At 38.5% G+C, this 17,435-nt stretch overlaps 2 protein-coding genes across 2 annotated transcripts in view; one reads left to right on the top strand and one right to left on the bottom strand.

Moving 5' to 3' along the window:
* The window catches only part of LOC307039189 (uncharacterized protein), a 69,707-nt gene that overhangs the window by 17,663 nt on the left and 34,609 nt on the right, over window positions 1–17,435 (top strand). The gene's annotated exons all lie outside the window — the stretch shown is intronic.
* tmtc2b (transmembrane O-mannosyltransferase targeting cadherins 2b) overlaps window positions 8,817–17,435 on the bottom strand; it is a 108,815-nt gene continuing 100,196 nt past the window's right edge. The window contains exons 11-12 of the mRNA XM_079681032.1: window positions 17,124–17,187; window positions 8,817–11,125 (exon numbers count right to left, since the gene is read on the bottom strand). Of these exons, the coding sequence (XP_079537158.1) occupies window positions 10,946–11,125; window positions 17,124–17,187 (244 nt within the window). The 3' untranslated portion in view covers window positions 8,817–10,945. The remainder of the gene's footprint in view (window positions 11,126–17,123; window positions 17,188–17,435) is intronic.

The raw sequence follows: 17,435 nt of genomic DNA, 5'->3' as shown, positions 1-17,435 counted from the left end.
CATATCAACGGAGGCTCCACAACCTTTCTCCGCCAGATCGTCAAGTATCAGCCGTATCTCACGTCTCCCCTCTGGTACACAGCACCGTAGTGTGGAGTTGCATTAGGTAACGCGAGATACGGCTGATATTTGCGCATTAGATTCTGTTATGGATCAGTATCAACAGTCCTGCCAGTAACGTTACTATATTATCAATGCTACTTTAGTTATAACCTGATATATGATAGCTAACTTCACAATGTTGTGATGTGACGTTAGCTAACATTCTGTAGCTAACGCCGGTCACTCACCAAGATAGCTGCCCAGTTCTCCACTGGTTCTCCTCACACCACAGCTCAATTTCTCTCCGATGGCCGTTATTTCTTCTAATCCTTGGCTGCTCCTGGTCTCTTGGACGCCTAGCAGGCTCATAATTATAAGGTTGTGGTCCGTCATATGCATTTGAATATTCATGTTCAACTTCTTCTGTGTCGAAACTAGCATTAGGATCCATGTTTATTAATACGTTACACTGGCCGCTCTCCCCCTTGTTTCCCCCATGTTACGTCACACGCGGGAGGTCACGTGCCGAGGCTTTTTTATGCGGAAGTGAACATTTCTTACAAAAACGACGCCAGATGTCACTGGAGTGTATATTTCTGTAGGCCTATATTTTTTTGAAAATCTAGTGTATTCATCATTTTCCTACACATTTATTCACAGGTGTCTTTAACCTGGAAGTTGCTCTTTAACAACTGGATGGTCACATCCCTGACATCCACATCTCCGGATCCTGGACCTTCTTCAAACAGCGAAGCCAGATGAACCCAAAAGCAGCAGCTCTGCAGCCGCAGAAACTGTCAAAACCGCCGCCGCCCCCACCGCCGCCGTTGTTGAACCGAAACAGGCTGGTTCCATCTGCATGGAGGTTTGTTGTCGGGACATTGAGGCGGGTAAAGCTGTACAGTAGGGTGACCAGACGTCCCCGTTTTCCAGGGACAGTCCCCGTTTGTATTAGCCTGTCCCCGGTTGAAACTGTCCCCGGAAATGTCCCCGTTTTTTAATATACGTTAAAAACACATAGCAAGGTAAAACAAAACGTTTTATGTCAGGAAACACTGGGTAAACAGACTGTGGTCAACAGCCCCCACTTCGGAAAACACAGTCAAGCCAGCCCACACGTTGTATTGCGGTGCGCGAATATCCTATGCATTACGGTAGAGGCCTGTAAAAACTGCCTTCAAAATAAAAGCGTTTACTCGGTCAATAACAAATATACCTAAAAAAACACACCAGGGTCATTCCAAGCATTCGGTGCCATTTCAGCTAGGGTATTCAAAAATAAAAAACCTAATTTTCCATGTTTTTTTTTTAATTGAATCTGACTGATGGCTTGTTAAAGTATAAGAAAAATATTTTGGTCAAGCTCAGGATATTATGCTTACATTTTTTTTTTTTACCATCCCCAGTTACTGTGTGTGCACCCTGTTACTGTGAAAAATAGTAACAGGGTGGACATTTTGTGCTAAACTTGGCTATTGCTACATGTGTGATGATAATCAAGCTAGCACTTGGTGACAACAGAAACATATATTTGATAGATATATTCACCATATTTTCTAAATGTAAAACAAATGATCAGTTCCACTAAAAATGAGAACAACAGGGTGGACATTTTATGCTTTAGTTTACCGCAATAGTTAGGTTCTTTAAAACATTAGAAAAACGTTGAAGGAAGAACGCATTCACTCTGCTTCTTGAAGATTATTTCCCACTCAAAATGTATCCTTCTTCTTGAGTCATACAAATAGTAGAATAGTAAAGGGGCGTGTCCAGAGGGATTAAAATCAGAGTAACAGGGGGGACATTCAAACAGGGGACACACACTTTATTTTCAATACAAATGAATTAATAACAACAATTTCAATTTGGTGAGGAATATTAGCAAAAGGGTCATACAACACTCACAAAAATGTAGAATTTTGTTTGTATTTCTTTGATTTCTTTTTGTATATCTGTTACAGACGTTGAGCAAACATGATTGGGGACACAGCAATTTGGCCTACTTGTGCTAAAATCAGAGTAATTATTTAGAATTTTTAATATCCTGGCTAAATAACATTGTTGTTTTATGGTAGAGGGTATACACATTTAAAACCAAGCTTTTAAAAAATAAGCATTAGACCTTTTTAAATACAAAATATATGATATAATGTGGTGGGGACCTAAATGGCACCGAATGCTAGGAATGACCCACCAAACATATTCATATATACTGGAGCTTAAATTAAGAAATATGTACTATATAATGTGATCGATAATAAATTAAAACAAACTACGTATAACTACCAAATTATAACTGAGTGAATGTAAAATGTAAGGATACAGTTATGAAGACATATCTAACATTTCCACTGGGTGATTCATTTCAATTGATGTTGACACCATCTCTCAGCACTCCTAAAATAACATTACTTTCTGAAGCACAATTTAAATTGTATGCTGTTTAAAATCTCAAATTAGATCTATTGTACATCTATATTTTGATTATTATTTAATGGAAACTGTCCATAATCAAAGAGTCATTCGAAGTCAATCAAATACTTATTTCACTTCAGGGTGATAGCAGGAGACCCCATCTAGTCCATCAGAGAAAATCAGGAAATTCTGATGTAGAGTTTCAAAATAAAATACTTTTGAAATCTCATATATGGGCTATCGTCCTTCTGTTTTTATACAAGAATAAATAAAAAACTGTCAAATTATCAAAGATTTATTTCACTCCAGGGTGATAGCAGAACACCCCATATAGTCACTCAGAGAGAATCAGGACAATCTGATGTACAGTTTCAAAATAAAAGACCTTTGAAGTCTCATATATGAGCTAGTCCTTCTGTTTGTTTCCAACAGTTAAAATGTACGAATTACATTGAACCAGAATTGTCCCCCTTTTTTCTTTAACAGTGAAGAAAATTGGTTATGTTAATGATATATTGACGGCAAAACTCAAAATGTCCCCGGTTTTAATTTTGAAAATCTGGTCACCTTACTGTACAGCTAACTATCGGAAAAAAGGAGACCGCTAGTAGATTATTTGGGCAAAGAGAAGGTACTTCAACGCAGAATGGTACAAACACAGAGTGGTTAATTCTTTGCAAAACCACTAAACGATAGTGATAAATTGCGATGTTAACAACCTCATGATAACCTCATATTTTTTCAACTTAGGAACATACCTGTGTTTAGTCTAGAAAAAGGTAAATGTGTGCATTTTATTATAAAGTTGTGTATATTTACAGACTGTTGCAAACACTAAGAAGCTTATAAACATCAGGTTTAAAACTAAAAGAGCTTTACAAAAAACACAATTAAAGATGTTTGGAGTTTTATTTGAGTTATTCATTTACATTTTTTGTCAAAGAGATGCTGATTTGAAACCGTTGTTAGGCCGTTAAGGCATTTCCTGTTTCTGCCGGAGAGAGGGGAGTCAAACAGCTCTTTGAAATGGAATGGAACCATGGCAGATTATCCAAAACTGGAATTGGACAACACACTCTCACTCCATAATCGTCCAGGGGCGGCGCTTGGTCAGGGTCCCGTGGCGTGCAGTTGTGACGCTCCTAGGCTCCTTCAGCTTCATAAAGAGACGCAAAAAGCTTTCAACTGATTGTAATGTATTCCCATCTGCGGCGGGATTTGACGTCAGGGAAGCACGGCATTCGTTTGTGTCGGCTGCCCTTAAAGGCAATGTGAGCGTCCATTCCCATTGGATAACGGAGAATTGTACACCCGGAAGTAAGTATTCCCCTTACTGTCGATTGATTTTACAGTGATATCTGCACTACTCATCGACTAAAAAACACCAGATTATCCTTGTTAATTACACAACATTGATTGGTTTGAATTGTGTGCAATGCTTTTGTATTTTTCCCCTTCGATTCGGAGAAACAAATATTTTTTCGGAGTAAAGGATGGCAGAAGACACTACACTACCCAGAATCCCCAGCTATCGTTTAGGACTACACCATGTGCTCTGTTTGACAAGCTCCGTGATCAGTTATCAAGCTCTGTGATTGGTTGACCTCCAACTGCATTCCATTCATTCCAATGGCTGGCGTCTATGTCACGTGATCTTCAAATTTCTCCCTACAGAAAAAAAAAACATGGCCGAACTTCGTTTTATTCTCGGTGGAAAATGCCTATTTTAAAGTTAGTTTGGCCATTAAAATGCGTTTTGATGAGTTGTTATTTCAGATTATGTGTGCAGTGGATGTACATGATCTTTAGTTTGCTAGTTATTACGAAGATTACTTCAGGACATTTTGTCCATACAACGTTTTCATTGTTACCAAGGTGGTTGCTAGGGAAGCTGGTATCGATATTATTTCTGTTATGTTGTTTAATGGTGTTATCTTTATTGCTACCCCCTTCCCCGTCAATGTATAGTGTTGGTCTACAGCGCAAACGTATTAGTTTAACAAAATGTGCATCTAAAATTGTGGCATAGATACGTTATTTTCCTCTGTGCAATTCCAGTCTCACGTCACATCGTTATTAACAAATACCGGAAACAGACCGAAAACATCTTTAAAAAATAAAATAATACTTTATTCCGAGTCTGCTTGCTTTTCTCTTTGAAAGTCATCACATAACGACATTGTAATACACGGTTCGGCTGCATTAAATATTACATATCTGCCGTAGTTCTCTATTTATAGAGCCCTGATGAGAAGACTTCTAGACAAACATGAGGAACTGCCGCCAACACTGAAAACGTGACATGGATCATAAATATATCAGCAATTAAACAACATCTTACATTTCTTTTCACACAATACGTCTCCTTGCAATATCAACACCAATTCGGCTGACTTTTATATTTGATCCAATTGGTAGATAGGCTGTATTTACACCATAAAGGTGCACCTAGTGGTTAAAGCATGTTATTGAATTTCATTATTTTTATTATTAGATATTAATAGGATCCCTATAAAGTATATTCATTACTCATTATTCTATACTAATAGTTAATGACTGTATATAATGACTATTTTGCACATCCCTTTCAAGATTTCAAGATTTTCTAAGGTTTATTGATATATCATATACACAAACGGTGTAGTTATGCAATGAATGAAAAACTTGGGTCGCAGGTTCCTCAATAGTGCATTACAAGACATCTATCAATATTTGTGCAAACCTCCAGCGATGTTAACTATGTTGAAGCACTTATTTTAACTGATATTATACACATGTATTATACTCTTATAAGATGTATATAGATATTTCATCTCCGGCCTTGTCAGGTATTGAACAATCAATAAATAAAGAACACAGAATTATTAAATATAAAACACAGAATTTGTGTGATTGTACTAAATGATTAACAAATAAACACCACTGCATATTTACAACTGTTACACATGCTGATGTAACGCAAATGTTTCCAACTTGGAATCAATAAAGTATATCTTATCTTAAGATGATCGATGGCTACTGCCATATTTGCAAAATTTGCCTCTGAACCTTGACAAGTGCATGTTTCAGGCTTATCAATGAACAACAGGAGGGGTCACTGACATAAGACCAGCTGTTAAATAAAGCTCTTTTGACCTTAGCTGGCATGTGGGTATATTATTGGTGCCCATTATGGGCACAAGCAATTTTCACCCATTTATTAAGTATATGTTTTAAATTTGAGTGTTTCCTATCCCCTAAACCTCCAGGGATGTACACAGTTTAATACTGGCAACTTCTTATTATGGGAAATACGAAAACGTCTTTTAAAACTACAACTCCCAATAGAGACGTGCCATAGATAGAGAACATGTTGCGAAACACAATAGCCAGCATGTGTAGTTCTAGGGACGGGGGGGACCCGTTCAAATCCAGTTTTGGACAGTCTTCCTTGGTTCCTTCCCATTTCAAGTGCTGTTCGACACTCGGCGTAACCCTCGGAGCACACTCTCCAATCACAGAGCTTGAGGACTAGGCCAAGCGAAGCGGAGAGAATACTTACTTCCGGGTGTAATATTCTCTAAAACAAATGAGCTGCTCCGACCCTCGGTCCTGACGGATTCCAACTTGTGTTTATTAATCAAACAAATAAATAAACACAAGGATAATTATGTATTATTGTTGAGTAAATGGAGAATTGCACAGGGGAAAATAACGTATCCATGCCACAATTTTAGATACAGATTTTGTTAAATACGTTTGCGCTGTGGACCAACACTATACATTGACGGGGAAGGGGGTAGCAATAAAGATAACACCATTAAACAGTTACACAACATAACAGAAATAATATCGATACCAGCGTCCCTAGCAACCACCTTGGTAACAATGAAAACGTTGTGGACACAATTTCCTGAAGTAATCTTCGTAATAACTAGCAAACTAAGATCATGTACATCCACTGCACACATAATCTGAAATAACAACTCATATTTCTCGCATCAAATGACATCAAAACGCATTTTAATGGCCAAACTAACTTTAAAATAGGCATTTTCCACCGAGAATAAAACGAAGTTCGGCCATGTTTTTTTTTTCTGCAGGGAGAAATTTGAAGATCACGTGACATAGACGCCAGCCATTGGAATGAATGGAATGCAGTTGGAGGTCAACCAATCACAGAGCTTGATAACTGATAACTGGGCTTGTCAGACAGAGCACCTGGTGTAGTCCTAAACGATAGCTGGGGATTCTGGGTAGTGTAGTGTCTTCTGCCATCCTTTACTCCGAAAAAAACATTTGTTTTGTAACATTTCACTTGTTTTGCATCAATCTTGATACAGGGTGCTTATTATATGTTGTACTTTGGATTCCTAAAGCTTTTAGTCTACCTAACCATCATCCAAGGGTAGTTTTCACTATAAGTAAAAACATCTTTGTGGACTGACACTATCATTTACAGTTTTTTGCTATGTTCAATCTGAATTTTCTTTAAAATAAAAAACATCTATATTGATTATGACTTTTCTACATCCAACTCACAGGTTTATCATTACTTTGAGAAAAAAGATTATTAATTTTCCCCTTTTAGAAGTGTATTTATGGTCATTTGTTCTGGAAATGTCATTTTCGAGACTGAGACCTGAAAAACAGGCCCATTGCTTAACAGGTTAATAATAATTGTAATCTCCCAGTTATAAACGACATGAATCAAAGATGTGTTGCTGTATTTTAGTGGCAGGAGCTCCAACAAGGCGTGTAGGACAGAGTGAATACACATAGTATACAGAGATGCTGTATGAGAAACCAATGTGATTTTGGAACATTGAACAATGTAAATGTATTCTAGGAGACCTCAACAATGGAATTATGATCAGTAGAAATGGTCAAGACATGGGACCTTTAAGGAGAGCTCACAAGTGTTTTAGCTGAACTCATACATATTATAGCTAGACTTTAAAGACCATAGGACAAAGACCCTGTCTGTGAAAGAGGTTTTACTTTCAACAAGACTTACACCTCCCTAAGAAAACAAACCCATATAAAACAGGTTTACTTGTCTACATGTTTGGGTTTTGAACAAAATGCATATTTGAACTGGCTTTATCCTCATGATTGATATGCAAACTTTCTGATGAATGGACATGAATCAAATTCAAAGACAATCCGTCTACTATTGTTGAGATACTTAACTCAAATCTACAATTGAAGGGTCACTTCCATGTGCCTTGTTTGGCTCCCTCAAATATGGGCCTTTTGGTTCCAGACTATAAATGAAGGGATCGCCAAAGTCATGGGGTATATAGTCTTGAAACCATGAATGTCTACAAAATGTTTGACAATCTTTCTAGTAGAAAGGTATTTTTTAGATACAGTAAAGGGAAGACTTTGACTTTCTGGTAGCATCAAAGGAAAAGTCATTCTGATTCATCCTCTGCGGACTACAAATGGTGCTACCAAATTATATAGATATTCTTCAATAGTTGCAGAGATATCTTAGGCTGGACCAAGGAAGTGGACTTACTGACAATTCCATTAATATACTTTAGGACGAGTCAAAGAATATGTCTGTGATAATTGGCAGCAAAATACTTAAATAGTTTCCTCTGCTACTGGTGCAAATACTGCGTGCAAAGTCATATCATTTTCAGCAGTCTATTCAACATCATATGAAAAAAAACAGAGGTGTACAGCAAGGAATTGGAGCACATTGCCTTTGTCGCGTGACTTCACACCCCAACAAACCACCAAGATTCACTATTTCATTGTTTGTCAAGATAAGTGAGGCACACCTGTGTTATGAGAAGAAGAACCAAACCGGACCAGACAGGTCAGGAAGCCTCGGCGCATTCCAGTGCAATAAGGACATCTGGGCACTGTGGTGAGCTCCGATAATCGGAGCAGACCTTCAATGTACACATGTGAGAAACATCACAAGGCAGACTGCTTCGCTCTAAGGGAAGGGCTTTTTGGTTGTCAGCAGGGTCTGAATTGTGGGGGCGGCTGTAATCGAAACACACCAGCCATATGTAGACACTGTGCTACCCTTTCCATATGGAATTATTTACACGTCTTCTTTGTTGTTCAAGGATCAAAGAGAAGGAGATCCATATGAGTTGATTTTATGACACATTTTTGCAAATTTGCAGGGGGGAACTTTAAATGCCCTGTAAAACCTGTTCCACAGCATGCAAGACCACCCCATTAAGTCTGCTATCCCACATGAATATAAAGGAAATCTGATTTACCGTATGCTGTAGACGCTGCTACAGAGTGTGAAGGGAATGTGTGTTACTGGAAAGGCGGTGGATGTTAAAGATCCACTTGAAGTACATTCTACATCTACTTCGGAAAAAAAAGAAGCTGCACAGGAATCAAAACAAAAGCAGAACACCATACATTTATTGTGGAAAAAAAGCAACATTGTGAAGGAAAAAAGTCTATTCTGGCACATTGTTCATCTTTATATTACAAAAAGGAGGAAAAGGCTACAAATCTCGATAATTTATACAAATACGACATCTTTCAAAAATAAATCTTTAATTTAGTAAACGCTCTGTGAACAAGTTTCTGCAATAACCCACCGCTTGAGATCCCTGAGCAGAGACACAGAGTGACATTTTTTTTCCCCCTTTACATCTTCACTCAAGCAGCTGTTCATAAACACTTTATATACACAGGAGGACTGAGTGAGCTCTTTGACTAAAGGATATGTGAGGTGTGGGGGCGGGAATGAGTGTGAATCGTGATTATCTTCATAAACATATCACTAGTGACCATCACAGTCAATTACAGAGCTGTGTTGACACCATTGTGACTGTAAGTGACATTTATGTAACACATAGATCTAGATGTTATTTGTATCCACCAATAATGAATCACTCAACTGTAATTGGAACTATTGCCCAATCAATAATCACAAACATCTGCTATCTTCCTTTTACATGTAAAAAACACAGTGCCAGCTGGTTCTGTTGCTAAGGTAACACAAAGCAATAACTTACTATGTATAAACTAAGGACACAGATATTTGTTGAGGTGTGTGGCCAATAACAAACAAATAATCACAAATACTGTACATAGTCTTACTTTCCGCAAGGTGCTGTCTCACTTGATGTATGCTGATAAACAAACAAACAAATAGATGTTAATTACACATAATATATACAAAAGGAGACCTTAAGACTGAGTTTTGAAAAAATGGGAAATACTTCATGTAACCAGAAGCTCAGATTCCGAGCTTCCACTTTATGTTTGGCTACTTTTTTGCTGCAGGATTTTCTGTATACTGTACACAATGCAGGAATATATTAGGATTCATTTATACAAAACACAATGTAATTAGTTTTATTCCAACAAAAACATAGGCGTTAAAAGATGTTGTCAGACGTGAAATGCCTGAGCATTGCTCTATGATGAATCTCTCAATGAAGGTTTGCACCGGCATTGCTTTTGTATTTGGTTAGAAGAACTTTAATTCAGTTTCAGTTCTGCACACTGGAAAAAGTTTCAGGCGTGTGGTTATAGATTTACCTAAAACTATTGCCTCTTTGTTATTTCCATTCCTAGCTTCATACTGCTGTCATCAAACAAGTTAGCATTCTAACTTGGCTCCCTTGCCAGTACAGAAGAATAAGCAGTAGAATTAAAAATGCCACCGAATGCTACTTAATGCCAGAGGAGATTCAAACCTTTTTTTATTCATTAAGGCATTACAATTTGAAAGGAGTCCCAATTCCTTTGCTTTTGAATTTTCCTGCCAAAACATACAGTACTGTATTTGACAAAGTCCAGCCTTTGTGAGGTTTTTCAAGGCTACCGTTGTGCTGCAATGGCTAAGAAATAAAAAATCCCTTTTTCAAGTTTTCACCAAATAATAGGACATCCTCAACAAATGGTTTGGAGTGATTTTGCTACTTTAATACCTTCAAGAGAAACTTACTGTATAACCAATTGAGGATAGAATTTTAGTTTTTTGTGACTTCATATGGTGATTTTGGATGGTGTCCAAATTCTTTATCTAAATATAGATGGTAAAAGCAGTGTGCTGAGATTGTTATGTTATCTCACACTGCTTTGAGACAATGTTCCCAGCCCTTTAAACTGCAACTGGTTATTTAAAAAACCCTTATTCATCACAAATGTTGAAGGATGTACCTACTTTAACTTCAAGTTCAAGTGCTCTGGTTATAAAGTATAAGAGAAAACAAACAAACACACACGTGGTTCCTGTGAAAGAACTCAATTTGAGAAAGTTCTAGAGTCCAAACACCATGTATTGCTGGCCAAACTGTGAGCAATGCTTCTGAGGAGAGCCACTGGCCTGAGTTGTACGCAGAGCTCAGGAGTTATTAGGAGGGCTGGGCGCCACAGTCATGGCCTCTCTGAGCCAACTTCCTCCCTGAGTCTATTCTGTCTTTCCTGGATGAACAGAGCGAATAAGGATCATGTAGGCTGTCCTTTCCCCCAGGTCTGGCGTACAGATGGCAGGTGGGCTGGCAGGGGGAGCTCAGGGGCTCATGGTCCTCAGGCCTTGTTTCTCCATTATGTTCCACAGCTTACGCAAGTTGGACTGGGTGATGGTGTCATCCGGTTTCAGTTCAAGTGCTCGGAGGTAATTGGCTTCAGCCTGTTGCAGCTTTCCGTTGAGGTGGAGGATCGCCCCCAGGTTCATCAAGGCAGCAGGATACTGAAACCAAAAATAAGCCATTTTAGGACACATAAGAGTAGCCTAAAGCTTTGTTCCCAAGTTACACTTTTGGTTTCCAGGACACCTTCCATGTTATTGAGACATAGGTTCAGTTACTATAAACACAGTGAGTCAGCTGCTAAGACATAGCAAGAGTAAGCTGACTGGAATTTAATCATCACTAACTGTCTGTTTAGAGTTGACTTTTGCATTTAATATCAGAGGCTTTGAGTAGATGAGATGAATAATACTAATTAAGTCTAACTAATCACACTTTGTGGGTATACATAGCTCAACAGGGAACTTGATATAACCAGAATCGTTTAATATACAATGAATTGTTGTCTGGGCACTGGGATCCTAACAGACAAACATTAAACAGATGTTACTTCTTTAAACAGTTTAAAATATAAATCTTATTAAATGAAAACAAGGAAGATGACACAGTGGATGACTCCATCAAGTTATAGAATAAACAGTTATCGTTTTCCTTTTAAATCACCCTAAAAGAATGATTGGTCATCCTGTGACACTATAGAGCAGACCCTAGCACGTCATTTGTTCCCGTTTGTCTGATCGCACAGAATGTGGTGCAGTGTTTGGAGTTTGGTAACCATAACTTGCGTGTCACTGTGTCTTGTCTGTGGCCACATATGTCACCAGGACCAACAAGTGCTTTGAAGTGGGCATAGATGAATATACTGTAAATAACCAGTGGTGCCAAGGGGCAGTGCGACGGGCGGACATAATGAGGACATAAGTACAGGAAGAGTATCCAGGGTGCAATCACGGTAAGACTGTGAAGGATCCAAGCCAAGGGAGAGGCCACATTTGATCTCCATTTTAGTTAGAAGTGTGGAAAAGATGTCAAATTCCGTCGCAAAGCTACTGTTTTACTGCTCGAGACTATTGTGATTTTGGTGATTGCTTTCCTAGGAAACAAGGAATGTTCAAATAAAACAGGCTTAGTTTAAATGACCAATCATGTGCTTTTATTGCCTTGTTTGTGACTTTTTCTCATACAATTATCACCTCATACGTCTCTGTCACATGGAATGGCACATGATTATGGCATCTTGACATTTACTATACCACAAGCCTAAACCTTAATTTATTCTCTTGGCCTTTAACTTATCAAGAGTAATTCCAAGAGAAATGCTCTTGAATGAGAGAATAGTGCTTTTCTATAAATGTTCTGAGAAATCTGTGGTATGTTCTGAGAAATGTGAACCATTCACAACAACAGCAGTGCTGCAGTAAAACCGTTATGACTTCCTGATAAGACTATATAGCTGTACTGTGCTGAGAGAGTAATGGTAATCTGACATGATTGTTGTTGGTTGGGTAGGCCTTTTATAAAAAGGCCAAATTAAACCATTTCATTTGCTGAGGCAACAGGCAGAAAAGTGAAAAGACTAACAAAATGATTGGAGCTTGTATTAGTGTACCAGATGTGATGGCAATCCATTTGATAGTTGTCAAGACATTCAACGTCTGGAGCTAGATAACAAGTCAAGGGATCAGTAGACATAAGGAAACATCTTACCAAATGTTGTGCCTATCCTCCATACATTACAAGTTGCAACATTTCAAAGAGGAGCAGGACATTTTTAGCCTTAGGGGCACTAGCACTACAGAAAGTTAATGGTTACTACAAAGCTTCATTTCATGGCATTCTATTGCCATCAAGACATTTAACTAAAACAGGAAAGTGTAAACCTTGTATTGGCACATCGAAAAAGTAAGGAGATCACCAAAGTTGGTAGGATGTATCCTCTGAGGACTATGAATATTTGAAAAGAATATCGTGGCAATCACTCCAATAATTGCTGAGGTATTTTTGAAAAAAGTTAAAAATGCAACTGCTTGACTGATAAATACATATTCAGAGACTACTAGTCATGTATTTTTCTTTACAAATCAATATATGATGAATAAACTACTAACATATCTGAACAATTCAAATCATGTTTTTTTGCAAAAACAAGGAAATGCAATCCTCACGACAAACAACCACGTTTGGTCATTTGAAGGTAAACACATTTTAGAATCCTAAGAGTACGTATATCATGGTGAGTTCAAGTTTAGACTCTGCATATCAATGGTTAAGTTATCCATGTATTGAGAATTCCTTTCAGATAGGTAACCAAACACAGTCGGAGAGTTTATGGCCATTTATCTTTCCCTGTCCACACTGTAGGTTGTGTGAACTGCCCTCCACTCAACTCTTGTCTCACAAAACTCTCAAAACATCGCTGTGTTTTTCCAGTGTCAAGCTTGGATGAGTGATACTCCATGCATGAGAATTTCAATGGGAACAATATGTCCAATAGCATAACTTTTCTCATAGGGAGAATTACACTGGCGAATAAATCAAAGAGACTCTGTAATAATTCTGTTTCTCCTTAGAGAGGAGCCACTTTTCCCCACTACACATATAAAACATGCTTCACATGCCTTGGCCAAAGTAAAGGCATGACCAACACTTCTACGGCTGCTTACTAACTGCAAATATGCACCATTAAAGTTAGCAGATACCCATTCCCTACACTCGCTTTATATTGTGTAATTACATTAATCCCTATAGCAAAACACCAGTTTCTCTCTGTGCAACAATTAATGTCCAGAGGAGCAGCCAGAGCTCTTGACTTTAATGGTCGGGGTAATTCTGAGGCTGTTTGCGCAGTAAATTACCTTCTGTTTGACCCACCGCTTGAAGGTCAAACCACAAAATAAAGCAGGGGGATCAATTTGCAATTTAGGGGATTTTAACCACACAGAATAGAGCTAGCCAACGTATATAACTGTTTATACATATGGACATGGTTGGAAGTGACAGTGAAGGGGCCACACACAGAGACTGTACCCACAACATCTAGGTGAAAAGTAGGTGTATATGTGCAAATTGGTGTTAAGGCCATTTTGTGGTGTTGGTGAGGATCGAGTGAATTGCAATTATTCCAAAACCTCAATCAAGGGCGCAGGTTTGGGTTCAGAAGTCGTTGGACATTATGATTAATTTATTGTTGATCATAATACATTAAGATAAAAAATAATCTTAATATTACAACGCATTCCCCAGCCTATATTTGTTTTGATTTATTTTGTGTAAATATTCATATATTGATATACTATTACATTATTTAAAAAATGTTGGACAGAAAATCGAAAATGTAAACTACCGTACCTTGGAACTCAATAACTGATTTATATATTTTAAGGAGCTCTGTCTTTTACTGCATTATCTTTCATTTTGAAGTCTTTTTAGTATAAATATTTATAAAGCACATTTGTTTTTACCCACAATGTAGAATTAGTTGTGGGAATATTTCCAGGCTGACAAATGTCTGCACTAATTTACACAGGCTGCACTTGGCCCAAGCATTAACCAGGAAGGTAGGACAGCTTGCAATTTGCCTGAGATGCCAAATCCAGGGCAAAGGAAGTCTGAAAACCACTCGCTACTGCTTGTAAGCTTCCATGCTGTGAGCGCAATCAAGTGCCTCTAAGTTGACATTTTTAAATTCAGTTTTTCCCTATCTGGATTTGGCGGTTGTACAGTAAGAGAACAAAGTTGAGGTTTTTTTTAGTTTATAAATCCATTTGAATTCAGGGGAACATGGCTCCGTGGAAACCACGCCCTTGGCCTCAGTCACTTCCTAAGATGTCAGTTCACAAGGCAATATGACTCAGAATAAATGTTAATGAAAGTATGCTATAGGTCAACTAATATCTTGCTTGCCATGGGGGGGAAATCGCAATGACGATTCAAGCTTTTACTATTATGTATTTTAGGTGACAACAACATAGTAAAAGGGTTTTCACATAATACAAATAATTGACATTTTTAATTTTAATGGAAAGGACCATGGGGAGCACACATTTTCCTTTTTTTTTAAATTTATTTTTGCCTAAAGAGTCTGTCCAGATTCCAGAATATAGTAGGTTTCATATTGATGAGATGTTGGTAGGTATGTGTTACCACAATCCTTTGTAGAAAATCTACTGCTTTTCCCCTTAGTGAAGCTCAAAATATATTTTCTTCTCGGCCCATGCAGGACTTATCAATTCCCGAGTTAAGTTTCCAACTTCCACTCTCCCTAGAGGCTCCCACCTTTCTCCCCTATTTCTTATATATCCAAGACTTTTTTGATTTATAACCCTCCTCTTGCATTCTTCCTCACCCTTGCCACACTTGCAGCACTCTGCAAAATGTTCCCTTGTCTAAAGCTTTCATTTTTTCCTCATTTCCTGCTGCTCTGCAACCTCTCTGCCTGAGTACCCTTCCTAAAACTGGCATGAAGCAGCAGAGGCCTGGCCAGATGTGGAGCATATTAGCCTAGACCGTAAAGCAACATATGCTTTAAAGGCTGGGAGAGTAAAAAGGTTGTGGAATGACCTGACCATAATGACTTTAGATTGGCATGTAGGTTAAGAATATCCAAAAAGAATGGGAGAAGGGCGGGTGTCATAGGGTGCAGAGAACGACAAAGAAAAGCAGACTTCCTCTGGGATTTAGCTCGTCTAGATAGAAGGAATTGTAGGGCTAAGGGACTAAACCCTTTCAATGGAGGGAATTGTCCTCTCTTACTATGAGAGAGCAAACATATGTGCTTAATATAAAACACCAGTGCCTTTGGAGAGTGAACACTAAAGCCGCAGTAAAGCATGACACGACAAATGAAGATGGACAGGGTACATGGCTTGAGTCAAGTCGCATCGGAAAGAACAAAGGATAATGGTAAGAAAGATGGATGAAGATGCTAAATTATAATTGCGCCTCAGCTGTAAACAATACGAATGGCAAACGGCATCCAAGCAAGAGGGACCAAGTAGGGGTGAAAAAAAGGGCCTCTGTATTTGGATGTGGACATTGAATGCGTGTTTGTACGATGACATGGATCTGGCTCTGTAAAGAACTTTAAGGAACACAAAGATCCTCAGTTTATTTTTATAAAAGTATATTAGGGGGAGGGGCACTCCTCGCAATAACGCCCACTGTCTGTGTGTCCAGCAATAGTGTAAGCCAAGATTGGTGACCTAAGTTTACGCTGCTTCTCGCCCATTGACTGCTACGACCCTTACAGAAAAGAGGGGAATGGAAAATGAATGGATGACAAAAGCATAAGAAAACAAGACTATATCTTAAGTTGTTGGAAGAACACCCACATCATTTAAGATCTCAAAACCTTTATTTATAAACAGAAAATAATAATGAGAAGTGTTCATATTACATTATGAGGAGTACATGTAACTTTTAAAGGAGAATTTCAGGAACAACTTCCGTATCTCTATGGATGTCTTGCATTATTTATGTATGATATGAACTATAGCAATAGAAAAACAATATGCTCCCTACATCTGGGCTTAATTCGATTTTAAAAATTGAAAAAAGTTGAACTCCACATTGGAACTGAAAACACACAGCTCAGTTTCATGGTTTCTGTGTAAATCCCACATTTGATCCTTTTGTTATACACACGTTTTTGTTAGTCAGTGTTTGTATATATTATACTGGAGCTTGTGTGCTAGCAGAACCAAACCGTATTGTCTGTATAACAGTGTCCAGATATATTTTGATAATTAATCCTGAAATGATTCCTTCTAATCAAGACGCAGGAACAAACAGGGTGACCACATGGAAAACATATTTTTCTCCCTACGTGGCTCTCACTTAAACAACTCTACCCCTCCTGCCAAAGCTCTCAAAGACTGAACCCCATTCATTTTCAAGATGTCAGAGTCCCCTGACAGAGTGTTGTTATCATTATTCTTTTCAATCTACTTACCCTGTCCTGTCCTTTGAAGCCAGTGATGGATGCTATACAAACAAACCTCTGAACTTAGTGAAAACCTAGCCCTCATTTTTCTGGGACCCACTGACAATGAAGACCGTTGTGACAAGGCAGACCGGGCAGTCATGATATTGGAAAGCCACCCAGACTGTGATTGCACACTGTCAATCAGGGGATGATTAGCTAGTTGTGGTTGTACTCACGTTGGGTCTCAGGCTCGCTGCTTGTCCGTAATACTTCTCGGCTGCCTCGTTTAGGCTGGCTTGTCTGCGAAGGGAAAACAGAGAGAGGCGGTCATTACTCATCTTTATTGCTCCTGGCTTCGGATGAGGCCTTGAACCCCGGCATGTTTACTGGCACTCATGGGTCACTGAGAAAATAACAGGAGGGAAGAGCGTGAGGAATTGGAAAAGCCGATCCAATCGACTATAGGTTTCTCGAACGATAGCATCTTTCACTTGATAACATCTGTGCTGAAGAGTGCACAGCCAGCACTTTCTGATTTAATTGGAACT

Source organism: Notothenia rossii (genome assembly GCF_949606895.1).
Source record: "Notothenia rossii genome assembly, chromosome: 5".
NCBI lineage: Eukaryota > Metazoa > Chordata > Actinopteri > Perciformes > Nototheniidae > Notothenia > Notothenia rossii.
The sequence above is the reverse complement of the archived record's forward strand: the minus strand, read 5'-3'. Positions and strand labels throughout refer to the sequence as shown.